The sequence below is a fragment of the Dendrobates tinctorius genome, unplaced genomic scaffold (genome assembly GCF_039654945.1).
Source record: "Dendrobates tinctorius isolate UK_male_01 unplaced genomic scaffold, ASM3965494v1 ptg000171l, whole genome shotgun sequence".
Taxonomy (NCBI): Eukaryota; Metazoa; Chordata; class Amphibia; order Anura; family Dendrobatidae; genus Dendrobates; species Dendrobates tinctorius.
In genome coordinates this window covers 7729736-7745817 of record NW_027361838.1, presented here as the reverse complement: position 1 = coordinate 7745817, position 16082 = coordinate 7729736, and the positions used below count along the sequence as shown (strand labels likewise).

The 16082-nt window shown below is 42.9% G+C and overlaps 1 protein-coding gene across 3 annotated transcripts in view; it reads left to right on the top strand.

Moving 5' to 3' along the window:
* ENOSF1 (enolase superfamily member 1) overlaps positions 1 to 10753 on the top strand; it is a 57840-nt gene extending 47087 nt beyond the window's left edge. Inside the window, exons 13-16 of one of the 3 annotated variants that reach the window (XR_012221270.1) lie at positions 3278 to 3407; positions 3734 to 3800; positions 5907 to 6006; positions 9969 to 9987. Coding sequence is in view for 2 of the 3 variants with exons in the window: in XM_073550872.1 (XP_073406973.1) it covers positions 3278 to 3407; positions 5907 to 6006; positions 9969 to 10050; positions 10514 to 10621 (420 nt within the window). In the remaining variant the exon portion in view is untranslated. Of the gene's footprint in view, positions 1 to 3277; positions 3408 to 3733; positions 3801 to 5906; positions 6007 to 9968; positions 10051 to 10513 lie in introns of those variants that run through there. The other 2 variants (XM_073550873.1, XM_073550872.1) reach the window with 2 other exon arrangements.
* Positions 10754 to 16082: the final 5329 nt, after the last annotated feature.

Here is a 16082-nt window from a genome sequence, read left to right as displayed (position 1 = left end):
AATGGAGTTCCGGACAGCCTGGAAGCAATCTAGGGTCCCTGAAGCCAGATGGGGTTGGAGGCCTCCTTGCTGCCCTGTTCTGAGATCCTTGCTGCTTAAAGCTATGCTCAAGCCTCTGTTCCTTATGGTTCCTGTACTTGCCCGTATGGCAGGCAGCTTGAGCCTATTGCAGGTGTTGCTCCTTTGTGGCAGCTCCGGGCTCTGATTTGCTGCTGTGCCCCGAGTGTATGAAGGGCCAGGGGACCTGCAGATCCCTGCCCTCCGGATTTAGCTGCTGGGACTGTTGTACCCGTGCAGCCATGGACTCCGGCGCCCGGTTCTAGCGCTCTGTTCTGGGGTGAGCTTGGTCACAGCTCCACTCCCCAGATTTTCCTAGACTTCTCTCTTCCTCTATAACTCTTCTCTGACTCAGACTGCAACTCCTGTCTGGGGACAAGCTCCTCACTCTTCCAGTCCCCACCACTGACTGCCTAACCCCGCTTCCAGGCCAGAACTTATAGGGAAGCTCTCCTGAAACCAGGTGTTAGAGCTCCCCCTTCTGGTCTGAAGTCAGGAAAAGTGTTGGATGCTGGTGTTACCTGGCAAGGGGAACCCTCCTTGCTTCCAAGCATGACATCACTCCCCTCTGAGGGAGGCAATGCCACTGTGGCAACCGGACTCCTGGGGTGCCACATAGCCACTCTATGCATTCCCACATGACAGTGCTCCTGAGAAAAAACAAGTTAATTTTCTCCTGGTAGCCTTTTAGTAAGGCAGCTAGACAGCATTGTAACACTATTTACTCACAAATTAACCCTATATTTGAAGGTAAATAATCTGTCACCTCGGAAAATGTTCTCTTTGCGAACTTGAGACAGCTCCTTTAAATTACAAGCATAGTATATGAGGCCCTAAGTGTAAAGTGCTTTAGAATATGTTGTTGTTAGTATAAGATGAGCATTATAAGGCCACAGATATTGAGCTGGGTTATGTTTTCTAAAAGATTTAAAATTTGGCTCATATATGTTGAAGTCTTAGGGATCGCATGTGAGTTTTTCACATACAAATACAATCAATTTTTTTCATGGATAGCACTGTTACCTGTGACAGTCTATGGGGTCTGTCACATGTTTGGGATTTTTTGCAAACAGAGTGGTCCGCGAAAAATTTCAGCAACATATCCGATATTGATCTGAGTGTCAGATTAAACACAGTAATGAAAGTCTATGGGTCAGTGAAAAAATTGGGCTCCACTCGGATGCCATCTATGTGCGGTCTCTTTTTCCCCTTGACTGATAGATAGGAGAAGGTGGAGAAACTTTTCTTTTTCTCATTCATGAAAAAAACTGATGAAACTCTGATGAAAATCACTGATTAAACTCTGTCCGTTTTTCTTGTATGTAAAACAATAAAACCTGATGTCTGAATGAAGCCTTCGGCATCGGAGTGCAGTGTGATTTTTTTTTTTTTTATGGTCTCATAGACTTTCTTGCACTCAGATCAATTTCAAACATTCCTCTGCAATTTTGCATGGACTACTCAGTCCGCAAAAAAAAAATCACTGACATGTGAACAGCCCCATAGACTATCACACATAGCACTTGTTTGTTAAGGCTAAGTTCCCATGATGAGGTTTTGGTGCATTTTTGACACTGCATGTTTGTTTTTGTCAAAACACAGCATCTTACATTTCCAGCAAATTGGGTGGGATTTATAGAAATCTCCTGCCCACTGGTTTTTTTTTCTTTTTCTTTCTTTTTACGCATGGTAAACTGACCTGCGATGCGTGTTTTATTTCTGCCGCATGCCAATTCTCTCCCATAGACTTTCATTTTATGAGGAAATCCGCAGGTAAAAAACGCACATGCATTTTTAGTGCATTTTCGCATAGGAAACGTATCAAAAACATGTTTAATCCAAACCTAAGTATATCAATAAGGTTCTGTAGAAGCCAAATACCAGGAGGTATCAAAAGCAAAGCAACTTTATTTAACGCATGACTATACCAACAAGAGACAAAAAAAGCTATAAAATCTCATGTTAAAAAAATGGAAGAAACCCAGTTTAAATAATATGTGCAGAAATTCTGCAGCTTCGATAACCCACCAAAAGCTCATCGGGGTAAACATAGCCTTAGGCCAGAGTCACACAACATACGTATAGCATCGGATGCCAATGACACTCAGCTCCTGCTCTGCTTCAAGCGTCCAGTAAAGGAAGGTCCGGGGACAGCTCAGTAAGGACACAGTCAGTGGGCAAGTCATACCGCTGGGGGATAGATGATAAGGAGTTAGCAGTCGGAGAAGTGGAGAGGGAGTCAACCTTCTCCTTGTTCTCCTGTCGCCTTCCCGCCAAATCTCCATCGTTCCTGCGCTCAGCCCTTTTTCTCTCCCCCACGCCCCCTGTTGTCCAGTGCAAAGGTCCTCCCCACTCAGAAGAATCGTCCCCCGGCAACAGTGATGACAGTCCCAATAGTTCCAGCCCCAAAGTGTACCGGGAACCGCTGACTCTGTCCTGGCTCATCTTCTTCTACGTGATTAGAGTGTCAGTGCTGTGTGCTTCAATCCCCTCGCATGAGACAATGGCAGCACAGCTGCGGAGGAGATTGAGAAATTAATTGCTCCATCTCCTACATTGCCAGCGTCCGCGGGAATCACACTATCGGGTGAGTGCAGTGCGATGTTTCACGCGCACCCATAAACTTGTATGGGTGCATGCAATCTAATACTCACAGCTGCCTACCGGCAGCATTCGGCATGTTTTCTTATGCCGAATCAGCATGAGACAATAATAGCAGATGTGCGTTGCCCCATAGAATAACACTGGTTGAGGTGCTATCCGATTTCTTATCGGATTGCACTTGTCTGATTTATTCGCTTGTGGGAGCGAGCCCTTAGGCCGGGGTTACACTTGCGAGAAACTCGCACAAGTCTCGCGTCTCAATACCTGGCACTCGGACCGGAGCGCTCAGCTACATAGAAATACATGCAGCCGTACACTCTGGTCCGAGTGGCGGTGGCAGTGCTGGGTATTGAGACACGAGACTCGTGCGAGTTTCTCGCAAGTGTGACCTTGGCCTTAGACTGAATTCTCACATTAAACATTTTGTTGCAGAAATTTCTGCATCTGAAAGTCAGCTTCTATTCATCTGAATGGAGCCGTTTCAGATGAAAAACATAGTTGCAGAACTTTCTACAACAAAATCTGCAGCAAATACCCTGCAGAATGTGAACGGACCTCAATGTTTTTTTGCTATATCATCTGGAAATACTAAATCTCTGCTTTTTTGTTTGCCCAGTGCCACAACAGAGTCATGTTTAAACAGTTCCTACAAGCCCACGCCCTCCAGTATCTCCAGATCGACAGCTGCAGATTGGGGAGTGTGAATGAAAACCTGTCTGTTCTGCTCATGGCCAAGAAATTCAATAGTAAGACTAATTATAATCGAGAAGCAGCAGAGGAAACACAACTGCCACAGGGCATCATAGTGCTGAATGTTCAGCTCTGATATGAAGACTTTTCCAATATATTCGCACGCCTCGCTGTTGAAGAATAATGCTGGACCTATACTATTCTTTTGTTAGTTAATTTAAAAAGTTCCACAGCCATGCTGATTAATGTTACAATTTATTATTTCACCCTTCACACACACAGAGCTAGGTACAAGGTTGGGGTACAGTTAAAAATGCATCAAAACTGCATGAAAAGTTGCTGGCCTTTTTGCTATGTGAAGTTGTTTTTCCATTTCTTACAGGTGAACATTTTTATTATGTTTCATCTGGAAAAAAAAAATCCACCTGACAAAACTGTGACAACTCATGGTAAAGCCTGTGTACAGATCATTCTTCAAATTCGAGGCTCTGAAGAAACCTAAGCTATATGAGCTGTATAACAGTTCAGCTCGCCTGTTATCATGAATTATGGCATACATACTACATTCATATAACATACATACGGTACTACATACATATAACATATACACTACATACATACAGCATGCATACTACATACATAATGTGTGCATATAACATACACACTACATACATACAACATACATACTACATCCATATAACAGACACTACATGCATACAACATACATATAGCAAACACTACATACATACAACATAAATGCTACATACATACAGGGCAGCATGGTGGCTCAGTAGTTAGCACTGCAGCCTTGCAGCACTGGGGTCCTGGGTCCAAATCCCACCAAGGACAACATCTGCAAGGAGTTTGTATGTTCTCCCTGTGTTTGTGTGGGTTTCCTCCGGGTACTCGGGTTTCCTCCCACATTCCAAAGACATACTGAAGGGGCTCACAATCTAAATTCCCTATTGGGGACAGTGCCAATAATGTCTGTAAAACGCTGTGGAATTAATGGCGCTATATAGATGAGTAAAATAAATAACTACACACTGCATACATACAACCACACTACATACATAAACATGCAACATATTAGTACCACCTGTTAATGGATTAATCAAGAATGTGAATAATGTCTTAACTAAAATGTTCCTTTTCTGGAGTCCATAGGCAGCACACAAACAGGTTAACAATTCATTGTCTTATCAGATACCAAACATGGGAATTTTCAGTATACCATTAGTTACACAACTAAATGACCAGATTGCCCTATAAAAATAATTTCCAATAGCATAGCCACATATTGTATGTCACAATGAAATGTGATATGTCTGGAAATTATAATTTGCTTCCTTTTCCAAAATATCCATATTTTTCACAATAGTGTTTCAGCGGCAGATAAATGGAATGTTTAAAACAATACTCGGGGATGGGTTAAGGATTTCGATGCCAATTCAAGCAATCTTTTAGCAAAATCCAAGCCCTCTGTTTAGAAGGCATCAAGACTGGCAATTTTCTGCCTGTGTTTCATAAATTAGGACCATCTGTGTACCCCGTATATATCTTACTCAAGTCCGTAACTGGCAAAGGAACGCCAAAGCTTGCCATGAATTATAAGAGCTATGGTGTCACGCGCTCCAGTTGTGCCCATTTTGGCAGAGGTGGGAGAAACTGGTGTGAAGATGTCAAAAAGTTACAAAATTATTGCAACTCCAAGTTATGTCAATATTTTGTGACTTTTTAAAGCAATTGATGTCAGAGTTCTGACAAAATTGTTTTGGTCAGTTGGCGCCCAAGTCTCTAATATTACAAACATTAAAAAAGATGAATTGGAAAAAGTGTGTTCAACTTCCTGAAGGGTTGAGTTCGCTGAAAGTTAAGAAGGACTCTCGACAGTGAAGGTGACTGCAGACATTGTCCAGTGTGCACAAGATTTCCTAAAACAGGTTAAAAGAATATGCTTTCAAAATAATCCCAGCGATAACCAATCAGATCCACCACTTAAACAACCCCTCTGAAACCCTACATTTCACCCCGTCAAATAATAACACTTCTACCCACCTCTGGTGCCGGCGCCTTTCCAAAGGATTGCATGACGATCATTGCGGACAGTCAGCGCTGGCTTCACTGTACACTACATTGGACAAATCAAGACATCCTGAGTAAGCTGCAGATCTCACTTCCTCTGGATGTCAATTAGGAGAATGAAGCCAGCCCTGATTGGCCATAGGTATCGAGTGACATCAAAATAACAGATTTTCAGCAGCAATTTGGGCAGCATGTGGTGGGGGACTCATCAAGCATGGTGTAATTTTGTTGATACATTTGGGGAATCTTTATCAACTAAGAGTTGGCATCGATTCCCGCTAAAACATGCACCATTTTTTTTATACTTAAATAGTAAACCTGTTACCCATGCCCTCTCTTGTGTAGCGCCACCCACTTCACTGTAAGAAAAAAAAAAAAAAAAAAGCAAAACAAAAAAGTTTACAATAAAAGCATATCAGTGATGATCATTACTAGACCTGTATTAAGTGTGCTTGTCTACTTTTATTCAGTTCCGGTCTGCCCACATGCGGGAGGAGTTGGACTCTGTGAACTGGTGCAACACTTGATCATATTTGATTACATCTCCATCTCAGGAAGCCTAGTAAACAGGTGTGTTCACCAAGATGTAGCTATTTGACTGAATTTCACTGGTCATCACTGGATTTTAGGTAGATAAATTTAAGACTTTCACAGTAATCTCAAGGAAATGTTATTTTATCATAAATCAGGAATCTAACCTTTGGGACCCCAATCTCTCCTAAGATTAAAGGGGCAACACTTCTGGTGCAGCACGTGTCTCATGCACAGTGGTGACTTGGTCATCTGCTATGCAGGGCACTGGGGAAAAGGTGGAAGCTGCAGTTCCCAGCACAGCCAAGTGGTAGGGAACAGTACAGTAAAACCTTACAATGGTGCATCCCCTTCATTCTCACATTCTTGGGGGTTCAAGAGATCAGACTTCTGCAGCACCATAAAGTGATAAGATGTCCTAGAAGTAGGTCATCGCTGCTTAAAATGGAAAATTTCCTTTTAACAGTCTTTGGCACTGGGTTAAAAATCTCATAGTATTTGAATGCCATTGAACAGTAAAACTGATGCCATATGGAAGGACAATGGTAAAAATCCGGAAACCTCAAGAATTTCAGCACTGAAGAGATTAAAAGGTATATAATTCTCAAATTTTCTACAACCTTTTATGGCATTTTTCAGGGTGCAAGTTTAACCAAAAATCATCCCATAAAACTACTGTGTGTAGTCTAGGCTGTACTATATGGGCAAAAGTATAGGGACACCTTCACATTACACCTACAGGAGCATTAACTCTATAAGCATTAATACAAAGTTGGTTCCTCGCTTGCAGCTACAGCAGCATCCACTGTTCTTTGAAGACTTTCTATCAGATTTTCATGTTTCTCTGTGGGGATTTTTAACCATTCATCTAGAACAGGATTTGTCAGATCAGACACTGATGTTGGATGAGAGGGCCATGCTCACAGTCTCTTTTCTAGTTCATCCTAAAGTTGTTGGATTGTGTTGAGGTAAGGGATCTGTGTGACTGGTCATGTTCTTCCACACCAAACTACCCCAATCATGACTTCTTGGACTTTACACAGTCATGCTGGAACATAAGAGGAACTTCCCCAAACTGTTACCACATAGATGGAAGCAATAATTGTTCAAAATGTCTTGGTCTGCTGACATATGAAGATTTTCCTTTACTAGAACTACAGGTGCTTCTCACAAAATTAGAATAACATCAAAGTCAATTTATTTCAGTTCTTCAATACAAAAAGTGAAACATATATTATATAGAATCATGACAAACAGTGATCTATTTCAAGTGTTTATTTCTGTTTATATTGACGATTATGTCTTACAGCCAATGAAAACCCAAAAGTCATTATCTCAGTAAATTAGAGTAATTAAGAGAAAACACCTTCCTAAGGCCTGTTTCACACATCAGTTTTTTGCTTCAGTTAAAATCCGCTAAAATGGCAGACAACGGATCCGTTCTTGGACTGATGACAATGTTTGTCACCGGACCGTTATTTAAACGGATCCGTCGAAGGAAGAATTTTAAAGGAACCGCTGCCTGGGGAGGGGGGGGGGGGGAGAGAGAGAGTTTTTTCGCCGCCAGAACAGAGTTTAGGGTTAAATTTCCGAGAAAGGCAAATCCTCCGGGCATGCGCAATGTCAAATGTGGATCCGGTCGCCGAAAAAACGTTACATGGTCCGTTCAGGCATGTCGACGGACGCCAAAATTTGGGCGGATCCGCAAAAAAACGGATCGAACGGATGGCCATCAGTCAAGATCCGCCAGTAATGCAACTCAATGGGAAAAGAAACGGATCCGCCAAGCAAAATGGCGGATGTTTTTTTTTTGCACAACGGCGGATTTTGACGGATTTCAAAAAACTGATGTGTGAAACAGGCCTAAGCGTTTAAAAAGGTCCCTTAGTCTGTTTCAGTAGGCTCCACAATCATAGGGAAGACTACTGACTTGACAAATGTCCATAAGGCATTCATTGACACGCTCTGCAAGGAGGGTAAGCTACAAAAGGTCATTGCTAAAGAAGCTGGCTGTTCATAGAGTGCTGTATCGAAGCATATTAATGGAAAGTTGAGTGGAAGGAAAAAGTGTGGTAGAGAAAGGTGCTCAAGCAACTGGGATAACCGCAGCCTTGAAAGGATTGTTAAGAAAAGGTCATTTAAAAATTTGAGGGGGATTCACAAGGAGTGGACTGCTGCTGGAGTCATTGCTTCGAGAGCCACCACACACAGACGTTTCCAGGACATGGGCTACAAGTGTCACATTCCTTGTGTCAAGCCACTCATGATCAATTGACAGCGCCAGAAGCGTCTTACCTGGGCCAAGGAGAAAAAGAACAGGACTGTTGCTCAGTGGTCCAAAGTGATGTTTTCAGATGAAAGTAAATTTTGCATTTCATTTGGAAACCAAGGTCCCTGAGTCTGGAGGAAGAGTGGAGAGGCACACAATCCAAGCTGCTTGAGGTCTAGTGTGACATTTCCACAGTCAGTGATGGTTTGGGGAGCCATGTCATCTGCTGGTGCAGGTCCACTATGTTTTATTAAGACCAAAGTCAGCGCAGCAGTCTACCAGGAAATTTTAAAGAACTTCATGCTTCCCTCTGCCGACAAGCCTTTTGGAGATGGAAATTTCATTCTCCAGCAGGACTTGGCACCTGCTCACACTGCCAAAAGTACCATTACCTGGTTTAAAAACAACAGTATCACTGTGCTTGATTGGCCAGCAAACTCTCCTGACCTTAACCCCATAATCTATGGGGTATTGCCAAGAGGAAGATGAGAGACACCAGACCCAACAATGCAGATGAGCTGAAGGCTGCTATCAAAGCAACCTGAGCTTCCATAACACCTCAGCAGTACCACAGGCTGATCGCCTCCATGCCACGCCGCATTGATGCAGTAATTGATGCAAAACGAGCCCCGACCAAGTATTGACTGCATTTACTGAAAATACATTTCAGTAGGCCAACATTTCAGATTTTAAAATAATTTTTCAAGCTGGTGTTATAGAATATTCTAATTAACTGAGATAATGACTTTTTCATTGACTGTAAGCCATAATCATCAACATTAACAGAAATAAACACTTGAAATAGATCACTCTGTTTGCAATGACTTTATAATATATGAATTTCCCTTTTTGTGTTGAAGAACCGAAACAAATTAACTTTTTTTGATGATATTATTTTGTGAGAAGCAACTGTAAGTTACTTTGGGGCCGTTTTTTTCAAGGGCTGGCCAAAGTATTGTCCCTCCTCCACCAAACTTTACAGTTAGCTCAGAGCAGTGATGCAGGTAATGTTCTTCTGACATTCACTAAATCCAAATTGATTGATCAGATGCCAGAGAAACGAGTTAGTCACTCCATAGAACACATTTCCACAGCTTCTGAATCCTGTGGGTGTGTGCTTTATACCAATCCATCCCATATTTGGCATTGTGCTTTGTGATGTAAGTCTAGTATGCAGTTCCTGAACCATGGAAACCCATGCTATGAAGTGCTCAGTTTTTGTTCTGATAATATCAGAGGAACCTCTGCAGTTATGAAGTCAGCAGACCATTGGTAGCTTATGAACTCTACACCTCAGCATCCTGTTCTGTACAATTACATAGGTTTTTCTGTTTCTTAAAGGGAGCCTGTTACCAGAAAAAAACACTATTAACCTGTAGATATGGGGTTAATCTGCAGGTTAGTAGCATTACTAACATGCCCGGAGCCTGCACTTAGCTGAACGCTGCGGGGAGAAAATTAACTTTATTCTCCCTGACAGTGGTCAGTTTTCAGTAATGGGGCAGCGCTAGCATGGGTTCAGTCACTGAGGATACAGAGCGACGGCTGTAACTGGACTGCCGACCCTGACTAACAGCCGGCCCCAATTCAGAGCAAGTCTCAAATTCAGAGCCCCAAAAAGATTGTATATTGTCCAAAAAGCCTTTGAAAGAAAAAAGGTCCCAGACCCTGATTTAAATGATTTCACTTCTCAGCGGCAACAACTTAAGACCCCCATTTCTCTGTCTTGTAGGATGTGCGAATACGTGGATCATCTACATGAACACTTTAAACACCCTGTGGCTATCTGCAATGCAGCTTATGTGCCTCCAGAGGTAATGTAAAACCTTTCCGCCACATCATAGACTGTGTTGTTACTCAGTGACTACAACACAGCCATTCAAAGGTCTGAGAAAGTATTTTATTAGTTCTTGCACATTAGAGCTAAAAACATTTTCTAAATAAATATGCAAAAGTGAATCTGTGTGAGATGGCTACTGAAGCCTTACCTCATCCTTCCACGAGTTTAGGAATATTTACCATTCCTTATCAGTACCAAGGAAACAGGAAATATTGGCTGCAATATGCCGATGCTTTAGTTTTATTGTCCCTGGGCCACTGCTGCCATTGGAGCACCAACCAGCCACTCAATGTGCGTAAAGGCAATTTAGATACAGGGCTAGGGAAGCAAACCAAATCCTTTCCTGTAGGAATGTAAGCCAAGCTAAAAGACTGGACAACATCCTCCCACACATGCAGATAAAAATCCTGACAGACAATTATTCTCACCTCTTTCAGGATCCAGGATATTCCACAGAAATGAAGGAAGAGTCTGTGACACTGTATGAGTTTCCAGGTGGAAGTATCTGGCAGCAGCTCATTCATGAGAAAAAGGTTGAAATTTAGAAGATATAGTCAAAGTGAAAGAGAAGTTTTGGATATCCTAAATATTCAACTGAGAAATGCAGCCAAAAGTAATCAGTCCCGAACAAATGTAACACATGCAGCCTAGCAATAAATCTAGAACATTTGTCTTCATTTTGATTTATTTTATTTAATATTGCGCTCATACTTTCAGCCAGTATAGCTCATAAGGAGTACAATGTGATGTAAGATTAATTATGGCGCCGCTGAATGCTAATTCAATGGGTCATTCCCATCTTGCCTTTTTAGGTCACATCACTAGGATGGGGGTGGTTTGATCTGTGAGACCCCTGTGCTCTACCTTTGAAGGAGCAGCAGGATCCTTAATTTTAAGGGTTAGTAGGGGTTCTGGTGGTTGGATTCTCATGGCCAATAAATTATGACATATTCTAATGACATGTCTTCACTTAAAGGGATATTCCCATCTCCAAGATCCTATCCCATTATGTAGTATGTATCCTTTATGGAATAAAATTCTTGGACTTATGTGCGCTGCTTGACAAAATATCACATCCAGGTTATGTAAAGAGATTAACCATTTATTTCCCGGTATCGTCACGTTTAGGGGGGATTCTGACTTAGAGGCGTTCAGTCATAATCCCACAGATGGTAGCTTCGCCCCATTGGCTCCTCAGCCAAGCACACGCACCAAATGTCTGAACCTGCGGTTCCTCTCGTACTGAGCAGGATTGCTATTGCGACAACACATCATCAGTGACGATGTGTTGTCGCAATAGCAATCCTGCTCAGTACGAGAGGAACCGCAGGTTCAGACATTTGGTGGGTGTGCTTGGCTGAGGAGCCAATGGGGCGAAGCTACCATCTGTGGGATTATGACTGAATGCCTCTAAGTCAGAATCCCCCCTAAACGTGACGATACCGGGAAATAAATGGTTAATCTCTTTACATAACCTGGATGTGATATTTTGTCAAGCAGAGGACATAAGTCCAAGAATTTTGTTCCATAAAGGATTTATACTGGCGGTCACGGAGTGGACCTTTGGACGTGCAGCAAGCTGACAACAGATCTAATATGCCTTAATCTCTCCTGGAAAGGGTGAGAAAATTTCTTTTATTCTTTCCAATATCTACCCGGATAAGACCCTATTGCGCTCTTTCTCTCCTATAGTCTATACATATTATGTAGTATGTGTAATAATAATATTAGAAAATATCTCCAATTAGAAGTGTAGTATAGTTTTTTTTATTCACTTTTTCTCTTTCCTCTTGTGCAGGTGTTGCAGTAGCTTAGGTATCCACGATAACGTCCACTAGCAACTAGTTATCACTACAGTGGGTACAGAAAGAATTCAGACGCCTTCAAATTTTTTGCTGCTTGTTTCATTGCAGCCATTTGGTAAATTCAAAAAAGTTCATTTTTTTCTCATTAAATGTACACTTTGCACACCATCTTGACTGAAAAAAACAGAACTGTAGAAATTTTTGCAAATTTGTTAAAAAAGAAAAACTAAAATATCATATGGTCATAAGTATTCAGGCCATTTGCTCAGACACTCATATTTAAGTCACATGTTGCCCATTTCATTGAGATGGTTCTACTCCTTCGAGTCCAGATGTGTTTAGTTAAACTGATAGGACTTGATTTGTAAAGGCACACACCTGTCTATATAAGAGCTCACATTTTATATGTCAGACCAAATGAGAATCATGAGGTCAAAGGAACTGACCAAGGAGCTCAGAGACAGAATTGTGGCAAGGCACCCAACTGGCCAAGGTTACAAAAGAATTTCTGCAGTACTCAAGGTTACTAAAAGCACTGTGGCCTCCATAATGGAAGAAGTTTGGGACCACCAGAAGTCTTCCTAGATCTGGCCATCCAGCTAAACTGAGCAATCGTGGGAGAAGAGCCTTGGTGAGAGAGGTAAAGAAGAACCCCAAGATCAATGTGGTTGAGCTCCACAGTTGCAGTAGGGAGATGGGAGAAAGTTCCACAAAGTCAACTATCACAGCAGCCCTCCACCAGTTGGGCCTTTATGGCAGAGTGGCCCAACGGAAGCCTTTCCTCAGTGCAAGACATATGAAAGCCCGCATAGAGTTTGCTAAAAAAAAAACAACCCCACATTAAGGACTCCCAGACTATGAGACATAAGATTCTCTGGTCTGATGAGACGAAGATAGAACTTTTTGGTGATAATTCCAAGCGGTATGTGTGGAGAAAACCAGGCTCTGCTCATCACCTGCCCAATATAATCCCACAGTGAAACATGGTGGTGGCATCATCATGCTATGCAATTGAAGGAAACATGAATGCGGCCAAGTACAGAGATATCCTGGATAAAAACCTCTTCCAGAGTGCTCTGGACCTCAGACTTGGCAGAAGGTTCACCTTCAAAATAAGACAATGACCCTAAGCACACAGCTAAAATAACAAAGGAGTGGCTTCAGAACAACTCTGTGACCATTCTTGACTGGCCCCACCAGAGCCCTGACCTAAACCCAATTGAGTATCTCTAGAGACGTGAAAATGGCTGTCCACCAATGCTCACCATCCAACCTGACGGAGCTGGAGACGATCTGCAAGAAAGAATGGTAGAGGATCCCCAAATCCAGGTGTGAAAAACTTTTTGCATCATTCCCAAGAAGACTCATGGCTGTACTAGCTCAAAAGGGTGCTTCTACTCAATACTGAGCAAAAGGTCTGATTACTTATGACAGTGTGATTTCAGTTTTTCTTTAATAAATTTGCAAAAATTTCTATATTTGTTTTTTTTCAGTCAAGATGGGGTGCAGAGTGTACATTAATGAGAAAAAAAATGAACTTTTCTGAATTTACCAAATGACTGCAATGAAAGAGTGAAAAATTTAAAGGGGCCTGAATTCTTTCCATACCCACTGTATATTAGTGGTTGTAAAACTATGGATACCTAAGATCCTGCAATGCCTGCACATGAGGAAAGAGACTTAGGGAATCACAAAAAGTATATTACATTTCTAATTAGAGATCTTTTCTAATATTATTATTATACCTACTACAAATGTATATTACATTTCTAATTAGAGATCTTTTCTAATATTATTATTACACCTACTACAAATTGGGATAGGATCTTGGACATGGAAATTCCCCTTTAACATCATAGAAATGCTACAATAACCTAGTTAACAGTAGACATGAAACAGCAGTAACAGCCCTAATCACACATTTCTTCTGACAATTCTTGTCTTAATTTATGTGCTGCAGTTGAGGTAGGCACAGGAAGTGGTATCACTGGAATGTCCAAGCAAGTTTATTCCAACAGCATAAACTGCTCTAGTTAGAAAAACAAATCAACAGCCATTTCCTTTCTGCCACAAAGCAACAAACAGAAAAATACAGTCCATACAGTACAGCGGGTCCGCCCACACAGGTCAGCGTCTTTAGCACACACAATGGAGGTCTCCACACCTCCAGCCACAGACACCGCATGAGGCAATTGGCCTCCATTTTATTCACCAAACCATGCCACTGGGGTGAGGATATGTTAGCGGTCATTCCCATCCATCTCTTATGACCGCTCATAAAACCCAGCCCTGGAGAGGCCCAAACAATTCTCTCAGCACTATATGTGCTGGAGCATGCTGTACTTCCGAGCTCATATCACTGTAGCTAATAGCCACGATGACACATATCTCCCCTCAAGGACTTGTCCGGTGGCCATCTTACATACCCTCCCCCTTTGCTCAAAGCGAGGGGGGCTTGGCACCTTCTGTCAACAAACAAGTGGTTCCTCGACAGAGAATCAGCATTGCCATGCAGTTTCCCTGACCTATGCTCTACCTGGAACTTGAAATCCTGAAGTGCTAGGAACCACCTGGTCAATCGGGCATTGTTCCCTTTTTCTCCCTCATCCACTTCAGTGGGGCATGGTCTGACACTCTAAGAGGTAGTACCTTTGAGAGTCCAATGCCCATTTGATGGCTAAACACTTCTCCACTATGGAGTAGTTTTTTCCGCAGGATGACAACTTTTTGCTGAGATACATTATGGGGTGCTCTTCCCCGTTCACCTCTTGGACATGAAATCTTTCAGCCCGACATCTGACACGTCCGTCTGGACCACAAACTCCTTGGAGAAATCGGGTGCTACCAGCACCGGCTATTTGCATAGGGCTAGCTTCAGTTTCTGGAAGGCGGTCTCAGCTTCTGGAGACCAATTAGCCATAGCCGACTTTGTCTCTTTAAGGAGGTCTATTAGAGAGGCAGCTACCATGGCGAAGTTTTGAATTAACCGGCGGCAGTAGCCCACAATGCCCAGGAACGCCCTCACCTGTTTTTTTTTTTGAGGGGTTGTGGCCAGCCCTGGATTGCCTTAACTTTGTTTATCTGAGGCTGTATTTCGCCCCAGCCTACAAAATAGCCCAAATATCTTGCCTCCTCCATTCCTAAGGTACACTTTTTTGGGTTTATAGAAAACCCTGCCTTCCGTAGAGCATCAAGTACGGCCTGGACTTTGCTCAGATGGCTCCTCCAATCCTGGCTGAAGATTAGAATGTCATCCAGGTAGGCCGACGCGTACCTTTTGGGGGGGGGGGGGGCAGGATCCGGTCCATGGCTCTCTGGAATGTAGCTGGAGCGCCTTGTAACCCAAATGGCATCCTTGTGTAATGGAAGCACCCATCTGACATTGAAAAGGAAGTCTTCTCCTTGGTATCTTGGGACATAGGAATTTGCCAATATCCTTTTGTGAGGTCAAGGGTAGTAATGTACCAAGCCAGCCCTAGCCTCTCTATTAGTTCATCGACCCGGGACATTGGGTAAGCATTGCACTTGGAGACTTCATTCAGCTTCCTATAGTCGTTGCAAAACCACCATTTCCCATCTGGCTTCGGCACCAAGACTATTGGACTGGACCAGCCACTGTTGGACTCAATAACTCCCAGGCTCAGCATCTGCTTTGTTTTCTTCGAGATTACCTCTCGACGAGCAAGTTTGGTAACCCTAGTGAGGGCCACAATTCCATGAGTCCAGCAAACCAGTCACTTGTACCCCCAGTTTACTGTCATGGGGCATGCCTGCGGCCCCTCACCCATTTGGGGAACAGCACTGCAGGCCGGATAGGCAAAATGAGAGCAGTCCAGTCCATTGGCTCAGTTGTCATGGGACAACGAACATCACCCATAACATCATACAACACCTCCCCAGCCCCTTTGGACACCCAACATCCTTTTGGGACTCCGACCCTTGTTGAGACCCACAGTATGGAGTGGGCTGCCTTCAGTCACCACCTGGTATCTCTCAACCAGTCAATTGGCATTCTGGGGATCACCCTGAGCAACCCAAGTCTGTATGGGCCTCAGCAGGGAGTGCACAAACTGGTCCATCACCACTCATTCTACCATCCGCGCAGGCATAGAGGACTCTGGTTGCAGCCACTTCTGGACCAGGTGCAACAGGTCGAACATTTAGGAGTGTGAAGGGTTAAAACTAAAAATCAGAGCTGAAG